General features: G+C 41.8%; 2 protein-coding genes across 3 annotated transcripts in view; one reads left to right on the plus strand and one right to left on the minus strand.

Moving 5' to 3' along the window:
- Psa (puromycin-sensitive aminopeptidase) overlaps positions 1–6,281 on the minus strand; it is a 68,145-nt gene extending 61,864 nt beyond the window's left edge. The window contains exons 1-4 of one of the 2 annotated variants that reach the window (XM_075677827.1): positions 6,012–6,281; positions 5,789–5,930; positions 5,200–5,284; positions 2,683–2,882 (exon numbers count right to left, since the gene is read on the minus strand). In XM_075677827.1, the coding sequence (XP_075533942.1) occupies positions 2,683–2,882; positions 5,200–5,284; positions 5,789–5,930; positions 6,012–6,148 (564 nt within the window). In that variant the 5' untranslated portion in view covers positions 6,149–6,281. Of the gene's footprint in view, positions 1–2,682; positions 2,883–5,199; positions 5,285–5,661; positions 5,752–5,788; positions 5,931–6,011 lie in introns of those variants that run through there. The other variant, XM_075677830.1, reaches the window with a different exon arrangement.
- Positions 6,282–6,478: 197 nt separating this feature from the next.
- Positions 6,479–14,136, plus strand: LOC142567326 (deoxynucleotidyltransferase terminal-interacting protein 1). The gene has a single exon (XM_075677831.1). It carries the CDS (start codon positions 6,568–6,570, stop codon positions 7,984–7,986), a length of 1,419 nt encoding a protein of 472 aa, XP_075533946.1. The 5' UTR covers positions 6,479–6,567; the 3' UTR covers positions 7,987–14,136.
- The last annotated feature ends 183 nt before the right edge of the window (positions 14,137–14,319 follow it).

Consider the following 14,319-nt stretch of genomic DNA (forward strand, 5'->3'; position numbering starts at 1 on the left):
GGGCGATCTCTTTTAAGGTTTATGGAATTTTCAAAAATCGCCTATTGCAGATAACGCAATTTTAGTCCTTAAGCAGGATTATTCAGAGACTTAATAAAAATTCACTAATTAACTTCTTAAATAATTAAATGGCTCTGGCTTCTTAAATGGCTCAGGCCTCGCCCATATGGGCATAAAAACAGATTAGAATAGTTCTACATTATACCAGCCCTATGGATAGAGATGCTCGCTTCCTGAATCCGCTGCAGCGTGTGCCTCCCTAATATCTAGTTATCTCGCAGCACCCTCAGCCTACTTTTCGTTGTTTTACACCTCAGCTAGGGAGCACCGTGCCACTGGGCCCACTCAATCATCTTCTAGTGCACTCTAAATACAGGTGCCCTGGCAGTTCCGACTGCAGCAATGACAGCTGAGAGTGTGCGCACGGACGTCAGCTACTTGCAGGAAGCGGCGAAAAGTCCAGTGTTATAAGCGAAAAAATTACGAGAACCTGTCCAGGAGGCACTGTTGCGCAGAATGTGAACAGCTGCACTTTTTTTCGAAGAACGAATCCACTCGCGGCAACTGCCAGTGCACACATGCCGAAGTTGTTCTGGTGCAGCGTGGTGCAATTTCTGACAATTTTTAGTGTTTGGCGCAGTTTGGTGCTAAAATTTCCATTTGTATCAAAATGGTGCAGTTGGCACAAGAGTCCCACCCCTGCACTTGGAAGGAATTTTCAGAATGACCCCAGTTTGGAGATATGCGCCATCAAACTCACCATAAAAATGCACTGTTGTTCTACTTCCTTAACAAAAATGCTATTTCATGCATTGAAGCACAAAAGTAACTGAAATGCCCATGCATTTCATCCCTAACTTTTGGAAATCATATCTCAAAAGTGCTGTCATCCTGGAAATTCATTTCAAATGGATATGCTTTGCAAACTCACCGGCTACAATTAGTAAATTGCAATATGTACCATAAAGTAATTAAGAATTAGTTATTTTTTGTTAATTAGTTTAACATGCACTAATTTCTCCCGTTAATAATGTCCGCCTCTTTGAATAATCCAGCTCAATGACAAGAATTATGCTATCAGCCACAGCTGATTCTTAATTCCATAAAACTTAAAGGGACACTAAAGGCAAATAATAAGCTGATGTGGATCTTCTAAATACCATTCCAGAAACCTCGCAACGCTTGTTTCGTGCCAAGAAAGGACTTGGTATATAAGAAAATTGCATCTGAAGGGTCCAAATGCCTTTTTCGAAATTCAAATCTCCCGCCACCCAACCGGGGGAATGGTGATGTTGCATACGCCATCACCGCTCTTTGCTGCCGTTGGTCAGTAAAACGGCGCTCAACAGACGGCGGCACCGAGCCAAGACAGAGCGGTGGATTCGCCGCTGCAGCTGCTTTTTGGTCAAGTGGTGCAGAACGTTCGGGCATCCATCGGCATAACATGGAAGTTGAATTCTCTGCTACTTGCCGTTTGTGGGAGTTTTGTGAGCCAACAAAACCAGTGCAGCACTACGCGATAATGAAACTGCTGAAACGCAAAAGCGTGGACAGCACAGAGTCAAGCGAAAACTAAACCTTTCGACAGCCCTCAGCATTGTGAAGGGTAATTTCAATTAGTTCTTTTTTATAAAAATGAATTACAACTGTACAAGTAGTATTTAGTCTTCTAATACAACACAACGATGTTTTTTTCCAACGAGTAGTTGCGTACTAGTGACAGAATTTAACTGAGAAGTGCTTTTGTCCTCCGACAAGCGCTTGAATGTCCCAGGGGAGTCTCTAATCATGTCCTGCATTTACCTCAGCTTCTCGATTATTAAGGCCCTGTTCACGATAATATTGACGCCTTAGAAATTCTCAAGCACTGATCTATCACTTCAGGTTGACTTAATATTTGCCTTTAGTGTCCCTTTAAAAATCATCACCCTGTATATATATATTTAGACTGACACATTTCATTTCATTACCTTAAAGACTTCGTGTGGGGTATTACATAAGGGGTTACATGCATGTAATGCAATGTGCAACTGGACATCCGGTCAGGTGAGGTGCATGTATACTACAAATTTCTTTCAGTTATCTGGCATACCATGGAAATGGCATATCAGCAGACACACAAACAAATTGCTGTGTTCCTTGAAGAGAAAGGATACTATAACACCACACAAAGAAGCCAAATATAGTGACGCTCATTAAATAATACATTGCTTTGCCTAAATCAAGACAAACATTCATGTAGGGGCTGCCTAAAAGCAAAGCATTCTTACTGAATTACTCGGAATAGTTTAGCAAAGTTACTTGCCCCATACGTTCACTCAGCAACTGATGCCTTTGTGCCACCACTGTGGCTCTCCCTGCAGCTGAATCAGTCGGTACCCAATCCTGATTTGCATAGATCTCTCTTTCAACTGAACTTCAGTGAATGTTGTTATTGCTTATATAAGAACAGTAACAAATATTCGACAATTGCGAATAGTAAATTGTGTAATTGCATACAAATCGAATGGTAAGCTCAGTCAATTCATATATGATATTTTGAATATTCCCACATCCCTACTAATTTCGAAAAAATATATATATATTTTCCTTACTTGCAAGCAAACGTAAGGCAGAATTTTTTTTCGTTTAATGCTAATAATTTTCTTGAAGAATTATGTAAAATGATGCAGTAAAACTCACCTCAAAATGAGTAACGCCTCCAAACTTGTCTTCACCATTCTGTCCTTTATATTTCACCCAGTAGAAGCCTTTCAATTTTCCATTCATTTCACCTGAGTATGAAATACCAAGTTTTCCTGTGCCTGGAGCAAGCACAGTGTCAAATTTTATTGTTATCCTCTCCTCTTCCTTGGATGTGGCAATGCTGCTCACCTTGTGTTCTGCAGGGCACAGGTAAATTAAACCAAACAGTGTGAGCTCCTTGTCAAAAATATACAGGCCACAATTGCACAAAAAGTACCTTCAAGACCATTGAAGGTTCAACACATAAATATGATAAGGGCATTGTTTACAAGATTTCATGTACTGACTGTGCAGCCACAAATACCAGGAAAGAAAAAAAAAGAAAAATCCAACAAGAATGTTATCAAAACGCTTGCTCAAGAGTGCAGTGCTGTCACAGAAACACTCAATGCTGACCACACAATTGCTTTTGTAGCACTGCAAACTTACAGAAAAAAAGCCAGCTACTTTCACGTAATAGTTCTGCAGAAACCCACAAGGTGGAGAGAAGTAATTAATAAAGGGAAAATCAGACATCCACCCGTTTGTAGCAAATGCTAAAAAGGACCAGGACGAATTTTTCTTCAACAGCGAGGATTTTCTTTTGAAGAACCTGTCATCATTATCATCAGTCTATTTGATGTCTACTGAAGGACGAAGGCCTCTCCCTGCGATCTCCAATTACCCCTGTCCTGCGCCCGTATGGGTTTCCTTTGTAGCATTTGCTACGAACGGGTGGATGTCTGATTTTCCCTTTATTAAAAGTCAAGTACCCACAAAAGAAAGGTACATTCGTGGCACATTCAAAACATGTCAAACAGCGTCAATTGTCTGGAGGGGTATCCTCCCCACTGTGCATGTACACAGCCTGCACTCCAAGACAAGGAGAGAATGAGATGAAGAAGGAAAGGCAGGGCAGTTAATCACGGTTGCACCCAGTTGGCTACCCTACATGTGGGGAAACAAATGATAAAAGGCAAGGTGAGAAAGAGGCGATATGCAACAATAGTAGCCTTAACAGCATCACCACAACAGCAGTTCCATGCAAACCCCCGTTTCCTTTGCTAATGATACTGAAAAGCAAATCAAGTCCCACCTACGTAAACACCCTTCACCACATATTCCAAAACTCCTGAGGAAAAATTGGTAAGTTGGCCTCAAAATGACAGGTGTAATACCAGTAGCAGCATTTCTAAGTCAAGTGAAAGTAGCATGATGAAAGCATTCTGGGTAGCTTTCTTTCAGTCAACTTAGTATTTCTCGAGAACCTGTTACTATAAAGCAAGCTAATCTTGCCAACTTAGCCTCAAGTCCTCATGCATAGAGAAATAGCATGGTGATAACGCATGCATCCAGATAAATTCAGCTGCAGTATGCCTTTAAATGACGAGAATACCCCAGTTCACTGCACATTCCAACAGCGGAAAAGTAGCTGTCCAGCTAAGATTTCGTTTACCATTTTGTGGCAACATGGTGACTTGGCTCCACTTCATGACGTGTACTTAGGAGCATGCTCACGCATAACAGCTGCAGTTTAAAGGGGCACTTGCATCTCTAACAGTCATACATTAACAAGCACTCATGCATGATTAAACAATGTAACTTTTACTTATGTACACTGCTACTACTGCAGCCGAGAATTTCGCAGCACACTATGCATGTAGCCACTTCTTGATGGCGAGGACGTCAATACTACATTAACACTAGTGCTTGTACATATTTAAATTTAATTGACCTTTTCCAAATTCTCTGAAATAAGCTGCCCTGCAAAGCTCAACTCTAACCAAAAGTGGCTCCTGGAAGCGATGCTCACATTAATTCTTCAGAAATGGAAATGCATTCTGATCCACGGGGCCAAAAAGTGGCTACAGGTCTCCAACTGCACAAGCACAAAACTTTTACTCGCCATCTAAAAGCTCTTGCACAGAGCTTTTAGATGGCGAGTAAATGTTTTTTCTCTCAGCGGAAGAAAAAAAAGAAGAAGAAAAAAAAGCCTTGCTGTGCCTCCTTTGTTCCTTAGGGCATGTGCAAGAACTGCTACCAACTATAGTTGCCTTATCTTGAGAAAAGCTTAAAGCTGTGCTGTAATTGTGGGCATGAACTTGCCAAGAGTACAGCCACCATCAGCCTTGCCTTGAACAATGAAGATGCAATCTAACAGCATAACTTTAAACAATGAAATGATGTAGGGAGCAAACATTGAATGCATGAGGAAACCACAGCAAGCTATGACATTCAAGTCTACCAAAGCAGAGATCTCCACCCCCTTAACAGGAGACACAAAAAAGGCATTCAAGGCACAATCAGGCGAAGTATGACAGAAGCTGTAGAAAATGAGAGTTCAAAATCATCATTGCTGTTTCATTTATATTTGCCCATGTTTCAAGTGCATGGAAGTAAGACTGCCGCAAACAGTAAAAGTCTGCAAGAAAAGGTAATCAAGAGACATGAGTTACACTTGATAAACATCCATACCTTTTCCGTCATCGGAAATGTATTCAGCAGACTTAATGTCAAGTGCAAGTGAATTGAGTACGAAGACATCACTTGGCTTACGGATCTGCAATTGTTCAGAATGCAATAAAAATATATTAGCGCAAAGTTACTGGCAACATCTCAATTGAACAAATTGTTACAATTTAACTGTATCGCAACCTGGGGCGAGTACATGGATTCGAACGTCCCGCCAAATATAGATGCAAGTGCATGAAAACACCAGGCTAAATACAAATTTTAAATACATATGATTTAACATGTACCATGAAAGATACATATGACCTAAATATGTGGCGAACAGTAGTTTTATGAATTAAGTTCCACAAAATGGGCAGGAAGAGCAAAAGGATTGCCCTTCCATGTGCAGCTGTAAGAGCGCTGTTCTAAAAGCATCACTTAGGAAGAACAAGCGTATGATATGTAGAGTGTAAAAAAAGTTACTCAATGAGCGAATAGAAAGCCTAGTAAAATGAAACGAGTAAAATGAAACTGTTTCCTGCGTGGTCTGTCGGCAATCACGAGGCACAACTCCGTGGAACATCGAACGCATAAATGGCGGAATACTTGCCTGCACTGTCACCACTATTTTGCCGTCAAATGCCAGCTTTTTCAGGTCCGGCTTCAGCTCTATCTTGTAATTCACCGGTCTAACATTTGCAGGCAGGCGGTCTGATCGGTTCTCGCCAGACATTGCGGTGTACCTGAGGGTGCTAGAACGTACGAGGCACAACACTTCTGGATACAGTCGCACGTCAGAACTCTTCACGGACGCATCACAAATGGCTAATTACCACAATGATTGGCAGAACCTCCGGCACGCGCTGGTCTCGTGAACACGACAGGCAACTGAAGAACGTGCGAGGAAAGTGCCGTAACGAGACACCACGAATCCCAGGCAGCGAGGCACGCGCACCGAAGGAACGAGCATATCTTTGGTTTCTTCCAATGGAGTCCTAACAAAATTGTACAAATTGATTGCGCTTCTTTTCACACAACTTTATTAGTAATGAGGCTGGAGACAACAGCCCTCATAAACAAAATTAGGAATAATTCAAGTACAATGGTGTTTACGCAAGTACGGCTGTTACGATTGCGGTAGATTTTTGCCTGAAAGAAAAACCACATTTCAAAAGCTTGCTCAACTAAATACTCAAGATAAAAAATTTAAACTGTGTTATAAAGTTAAAATAAAATATTCTTTTATCGCTAGCTGTCGTCTTCTTTTTTTTTTCGGCGAGTTGCTTTGCAAGTCAATCCAAGTCAGTAAGGTAATGCCGCATTACGACTTACAAGCTTACCTTAGAAGTATGATATTGGCGTGGATATTGGTGTGATCATAGACTAAGTATGATGCCAGGCGTTTCGAGCGTAGCAGCTTCAAGCAATCTGCCTGGTATTCCGTGGCCCCGTAATAGTTCTGAATTATTCCTATCGTCTACAATGGCTTCTATAATACCAGAAATACGTATCTATTCTCCCTCTGACAAAGGCGATGACACTTCTGATTCTGACCGTAGCAGAATAACGGGGGATGCAAGTGATCGTAAGAGTGCTATGCTGTTCCGTGGTTCTCGCGAAGTGTTTTCAGGAGACAGTTCAAACATGGTGCCCTGGCTAAATACATTTAACATGCGCCCGTATAATCTGTCATGCTTGCCGTCTACCATGACCTATCGTCCGTCCTGTCGGTCGCAGTCTGTGGCCATCAGTCGTGCAAAGCTTGGATGTATCACAAGTTCTGCAAAATCGCTTGACGTATTACGGCAGAATTTGCAGAGGAGCATTAACCGCGAAATAGACGAAATATTACAGCGGTATTTGGAAAAGTTCTTCAAGCCTGGTCTGGAGAACGTGCGCATCAACAACGGCGAGCACTCCATATCGGAGCAGCACATACAAGCCGTGTGCCGACAGATCTTAGAAGAAGCCAAGAAAATGTACCACGGCAGTTACACAAGAGGCAACAGCCCAACTTCAGACTACAACATTGACTCAGGCCGCAACAGTCCATCAGACCTGAAATTAGGTCGGTTTTTGGGCAAGCATGCGGTGACGGGTCGCAAGCGACGCGACAACTCGGACTCCGACTCCGAAGCGAGCATGCAACTGGTGAAAAAGAAGAAAGGGCGGCCACCGCTGCACCAGAGCGGAGTACTGTCGGGTCGGTCGACGCCGTGCAAGCTGAAGGCTGATGCGGTGAAAAGGGAAGGGCCCAAGTGGGATCCGGCGCGACTTCAGCCGAGCTCACAGTTTATCATGGGTGCCAAGGCGAACAAGGCACTGGGTTTGGGTGCCACGCGCGGTCGTCTCTACATAAAGCACCCGGAGGTGTTCAAGTATTCCGGCGACCAGGAGGACAAGCAGTGGCTGTACGAGCACAACCAGATGCCGGCCACGGGCGGCAAGGCCTACATGCTGCTCGTCGAGGACATCCGCGAGTTGGCCGAGACTGACGAATACCGCGGTAGCCCGGGACTCATGCTGGACGAAATCGTGGGCTTCTCTGTGCCCGAGAGCATGCTGGCGAAGATGCAGGCTGCCATGCTCGCCATGCGGACCGACCTGCCGGCCGGGACCCGCCGCCGTGGGGCACGGCCCAGCGGCGACCCACGGCATGACGACGGCTCGGCTTCGCCCGCCGAAGAGCCTCTGGGCGCGTCGCCGTTCGGTCAGGGCTTCGAAGACGTCTCGCCGGCTGCCTCGGACGTGAGCGTCACTTTGGAGCCGCCCCTGACTGCGCCCTTCGAGCTGGTCCTGAGCCCCTGAGTGTCGCGCACGACTGTTGCTGTGATTGCTTCTGCAGCGAATGTCTGCTGGGCTGCATAGAAGCAGTGTGTACAGTGGTCTAGGAAATTTCTCGTTGTAAAACGCTTGCCAATGGGCCTGTCGTGCACGTGGAAGCATGTGACTGTAGTGTTTGGTCAGGTAGCAGACCTCATGTGTTAAGCAGAATTGTTGAGTAATAGCAACACTTATATCAACACTTCAGTGAGATGCAGTTTGCTTACCCACTCGCTTGTTGCATTTTAAGCTGTGGAGCACCAGTGAAATCCTGATGACACTGATGATTAGAAAAGCTATCTGTGTTTTCATAGTCATATTTTTGTAAAGCAGAAGTGTGAATAAGTGGTATGTTATTCAGATGTTGACTGTGAACATCAGCACAGTTGTTAAGCCAATCTGTACATGCTCACTGTGGGAGCAGGAAACACAAACTTCACTGAGGGAAATTGAATGGCTCGAGATTTCAACCAGGCAAGATTGCACGCAAAGCGTGCACAGTTGGCACATGGCATTTCACTGACAACTTGTCTGCGTTTTATAAAAGGAATCAGCATGTCAGATGCAGTAGTCTTGTGCAAAGTTCATGGAAACTATTTCTTGTTGAGCTAGAGTCACTTCCAGAATTGTTTATTTAAAAGAGAAAAAAACAACCTCATGACCATATCCATGGTATTGTCCATTTCAGCATTACACAACCCTCTGCTACTATAGCCATTCCCATCTGCTATTTTTACCAAAAGTACTATTACTAGCACAACAGAAGCTGTCTTCTGATGCAAGAATTCACTTCAAGTGTAAGAGCAACTTATGGCGCATACTATGTTGTCTTAAGCCATAATGGTAAGCTTAGCTGGGCATGGAATGCCACATGCAAAATTATGTGCGTAGCAATTTTGCCTGTCACTGAAAATTTTATCCCAAAGTATTGCAAGTTCTCTTCAGGTTCACAATGCCTGAATGCACTAACTGTGGGTCGCCAATATATTGCTGAAGCTTTGTGCAAGAACTTGTGGCTCTTAAGGTGCGGTGTCTGCATTTGTCTGAAGATGCACATATGAATGAGTACATGATGCGTTAAAACTTTGGTGAGTGAAATACATTAGGCGGTGACAAAAGTTTCTATGTATGATCACTGAAGAGAACATCCGAGCAGAGAAATTTTCTTGCAGTTTGTTCACACTCCTATCACATGCCTTGTATGAGTCATGAGTGGAGAACATCTCCCTTCTCTGTGTCATTAGTGACCTTTTGTTACAGAAGGGCACTTGACATCTCACATTGGAAAAATTTTGGTAGCAAGCCAATAATGGGACACTTGCTTAGAACAGCTGAAACTTGAGCAGTTTTGTTTAATTTTAGCGACATCTATATTACGTGATGGCCAGATTGCACTTTAGCTGGTGGCTGCTTTACTGTTTGGGAAAAAGCTCTCAGAAGATCTTTTGCTATATTAAATGATGCTTTCTACTATCAAATTGAGGTTTCTTAATGAAGTAGTAGAACGTCCGTATGGTTCATTTCTCAGCATATTCTGGAGCCACAGCACACAAGCTGAACTAGTTAAAAATATTGATGCATGCATATAGCAGTTAAGCAAATTGGCCTGGGTGGTGCAGGTAATTTAATGTAGTGTGTTGCAAAAATGAAGTGCCAGATTATATGTAAATGGACTCTTCATGAATGGCATCTCCCATTTCCCGATTCCTGGAAGTACAACTATCATGTGAGAGTTAGTTTTACATGATGGTTGACAAACAGCAGGAGATAGTCCTAACAGGATTTCTTCAGTCCTCTTGTCATGCAAAATGTATTGGTGACATTTTCTATACCAGTCGATATCATTTTGTGATAGGGTGTGCTTTCTTTCTTGCTATGTTTGTAGGTTTTGTATCTGAATGCAACAACATGCATATCACACGCATGCGATTTAGCGTGCACGTGGCATCTTTGCCGCATGAGTGTGATATGATCATTGTCAGCCTATTTTTATGTCTACTGCAGGATGGAGGCCTGTCCCAGTGATCTCCAATTATCCCTGTCTTGTGCTAGCTGATTGCAACGTGCGTCTGCAAGATTCTTAATTTCATCACCCCACGTACTCTTATGGCATCCTCGACTGCGCTTTCCTTCTCCCGGCACCCATTCTGTAACCCTAATGGTCCACCAGTTATCTAACCTACACATTACATGGCCTGCCCAGCTCCATTTTTTTCTCTTAATGCCAACCAGGATATCTGCTATCTCTGTTTGCTGTCTGATCTACACTGCTGTCTTTCCATCTCTTAGAATTAGGCCTAACATTTTTTGTTCCGTTGCTTGCGTGTTCCTTAACTTGTTATTGAGCTTCTTTGTTAACCTCCATTCTGTCCCATATGTTCGCACTAGTAGAATGCAATGATTGCTTTTCAACTACAGTGGTAAACTCCCAGTCAGGATTTGGTAATGCCTGTCATGCGTTCCAACCCATTTTTATTCTTCTGTAAGTTTAATTCTCATGATCAGGGTCCCCTGTGAGTTATTGACCTAGATAAACGTACTCGTGCACAGACTCCAGAGGCTGACTGGTGATAATGAATTCTTGTTCCCTTGCCAGACTATTGAACCTTACCTTTGTCTTTTGCATATTTATCTTCAACCCTACTTTTACACGTTTCTCAGTTAAGGTTAAGGAGTGTGATATGCATGTGTATAAGTATGTGCACCTGTTTGTAATAATGATTGCAACAAAGTCGTGATGAACTAGACGTGATAAGTGAAGCAAGAGCAGTAGCAAGGCAGTATTTTATTTCCAGTGACAAGGTTGTAAGCATGTGGTAGAGAGCATGTTTGGACCTCAGAAAACCCATTTTCTTGCACCATTAGGCGACACTGTCGTGCAGAATTGATTGGATATGTACACTCTATCACAAAAACTGAAGGCCAGCGAAATGTTTATTGGCAGTAATTGCGAGCTAACATTTACCTTTTTGGAAAATGAGGTACATAGAGCAGCAAACAAGACAACTACGAGCTGTGTTATGCAGTTTCATCACTAGTAATAGTCGCACCATAAGTTGCAATGCGCAGAGTGGTTGGTACTCATTTGAAAGATGGAAAACATTTAGAATTTTTTTCCTCGTGACCTCTGTAGTTGTACAGGAATGCAGGTTTGTATTAATCGGATTCAATTTCAAGTTTTCAATCCATATGGGAAGGTTTGCGTTACATGCCAATGTTCAGCTTGCGCTTTGCTCTGTCAAATACAGTTGCATCATATCAGCATGTCATGCCGCTTCTTGTGAACTTTGTAAATTTCTGTTCATTAACGATCCCCTTGGCTTGTCGTATCACTAAGCTATGCTTAAACATGCATTTTTGAAAATCGTGCAAATCGGCTAAGGATGAAGAATTGGAGATACACATGGTGTCTCCTGTTCATCATACATGCCTAGCTTGTGCTACTTTCAGGACTGCATGTATTATGAGCTCACCCAAGTTGTAATTCATACTTGTTCAGTTCATGTATGCAGAATGTGCTTATTTCTATTAATCCGCTGTATAAGCCATAATGACATGGAATTCTTGGCTGACATGCTGCAATATGTGTTTTTGAAAAATAGTGTGTAGAATCTGCATGTATATATTTACAATCTGACATTGTAAGCAGCTACAGGATTACTTATTACCATTCCATTTCTGAATTTGCCAAAGCTGTTAGAAACTACTACCCATAACATATGAATTTTACCCCTGTACAGCAACACATTGTTATATTTCAGACTGCTTTTTTTATTGTTGTTCATTCTACATTTTACAACTACTACATTGTGTCATGTTCCTTCATGCTATGCAGGTTTCTCCTCCCTTGCACATATCAAGGTTTGGGTAGCTGTACTTGTTGCTCATGGCTTTCCTTCGACAAGAAAATGAGTTTTCCCTCCCTATACAAAGTTTAAAGATGTTTATTTTAATCATGTTATAATGGGGCTTATTATTTTAGTCTGTCCAAATTTGATTCTAAAGAGGCTGTGTCGGCAACATGGGCTCCAACTTTGCAGCAGTAGTGTATGGCAGAGAGACATGCAGCATTTGACTAATAAACTGAGATGGATGTATTAACTACAACAATTTTGAGGGCTTGTTATCATCAAAGTCTCTGGGTTGTTTTGATGACATGCATGCCAGCAGTGATTGGTCATTTTGGTTAGGTTTAGGTGCACATTAAAGAGCCCGGGCTCAATCCTGAGCCTCTCACTATGAGTATCCCTCATAACCCACTGTGTAGTTTCGGGATGGTAAACTCCACAATTCGATTTGGTCATTTTGGTTTTCCTTTCTCCAGCTAGCAAATTGGTTGTCATCAGTTTCAGGTCATTGTGACTGAGCATTATGTGCCATGATTCAGTTTCACTGTTCCCTGCTCCATTGACACAGAATATGCAGTGTGCCTAGTTGAGAAATTGAGTGAATTGAATTACACATTTGAGAATTGATGTGAGAATTGATGTCATCATGTGCCCATCACAATATTTTGAGAATTGACTCGCTGATTCTCTGCAATTGCCTGAAAAATAATCTGCATTTAACATCTGCACAGCCAAGTCAAAGATGGAATTTATGTAGTGGCTATAGCTTTTTTTTATGTAATAAAAATGAGTTTATGTACTGGCCATGCATGTAAACAAAGTGTCGATCTAGTAAGTAACAATTCAGTGTAGAGAATTTGACATTTAACATTTCATTATTATAGGTTAGCACCATTTTGTTTTTCTCTTTGTGGACTGGACGCATTTTGTGTTATCAACAGCACGAAGCAGAGTAGTGTATCTTGGCATGGGGCCTTGGGCATCACATTGAACTATTGGCTAGTTTGGTTAGTATCTCAGCATGTGCTATGAAACTGTTGCTAATATCAGAGATGTGGGCTGATGTTTGATGGATTGATTGATTTTGTGCTTTCACTGCCTAACATATTTATTGAATCATGAAAAGCATGGACTCCTTCACTGTCTGTTTGCATTCTTTGTTAGCTTTGGTGTTCCAACAACTCTTCATTGAAATGCAGAATTCTGTGAATTAGGGTTCAGTTTGCACTCATCTTCATCTTCTCATATTGGAGCATTAAATTGGAATAGCAAGTTGAAGAAAACGTAATGGCATATTAGTATAATGTATACTGAATGCAATGTTCCAGAAAGTACTAACATATACAGAGCTTCCTCTTTGCACTAGAGTGGTAAGTTACTGCTCCAAAGCAGTCTTGCTGTAAACAGCAAATTTTTCTGCTCCAAAAGCACATATTTCTGCTCCAAACTGCGATTTCTCCTGCTCCAAAAGCTGTTCCAAAATACCAAGTGCCGCTTCTGTCACTGAGAATGAAACAAAACAATTAATTTCTAACTAACCTTGGCAAAGGCCTCACATATCCATGTCTGCACTTACAACCATAATTAATGATTAGGTGTTCCTTCAATGCATATTGATGTGTACTTGAATTTTTGTCTTGTCATTTTTTGTGCTGTTTACGAACTTTGGAAAGATTTGTCCGGATGCTATTTTGTTGCATTTGTGAGCCATCGCTGCTGATGCTGTTGACACACTTCGATTTTTTAAAATTTTTGTATATATGGTCACACCTGTGATGAGCAATTAAGCAGCCATGTTTGCAACTGTGCTGAATGATGATTGCAACTAGACTTTTGTTAGTGTATAAATGTTATGAATGCTCCTTTTTTGGCTCTCGTGTATTTGGATACTTTGCCACTGCGTCATTTTCCACCTGCAAACAGGATACTACTAGGACAAAAGAAAAGAAAAGATTCTTAGGAGCTGAAAAAGTGCTTGTTGGTGCTGAAAAAAAAAAAAAAGAGTCATGCCTGAAGTCATTTTTTGAAGTTGCTGAAAGTTGTGATTTACATTGACTTCAAACAACATTGCCCATTATGTGCATAGATTTTGTAAATACATGTAAGCCACATTTGGCTAATGCTGTTATATATTGTCTGTTTTCATCACATTTGAAAAGAAAGTTACATGAATCATTTCTTGTGCTACACTTGTTAATATTAAATAATGCATGTCGCTGTATATAAAGTGAAGAGCTTATGAACAATGACATTGCAAAGCATAATAAAAACTAATGATGCTTTTTTATATTTGTTGCTTTGGCTGCAGAATGTTTCTCAAAGCACCTGCTATGTTTTGTACTGCCATGCGAGCACAACAAATATGTGGCCAAATTACCTGGTCTGCACTCAAGTGGCTTAAAAAGGAAGGCAGACTAAACATTTCTTGATCAACCAAGATCAGCTTACTTGGTATATGTTCGTAGATTTG

The sequence above is a fragment of the Dermacentor variabilis genome, chromosome 1 (assembly GCF_050947875.1).
Source record: "Dermacentor variabilis isolate Ectoservices chromosome 1, ASM5094787v1, whole genome shotgun sequence".
Classification (NCBI taxonomy): domain Eukaryota; kingdom Metazoa; phylum Arthropoda; class Arachnida; order Ixodida; family Ixodidae; genus Dermacentor; species Dermacentor variabilis.

Excerpts from the sequence above, each read along its gene's own strand:
- LOC142567326 (XM_075677831.1), top strand. The coding sequence starts at position 6,568 with ATGATGCCAGGCGTTTCGAGCGTAGCAGCTTCAAGCAATCTGCCTGGT.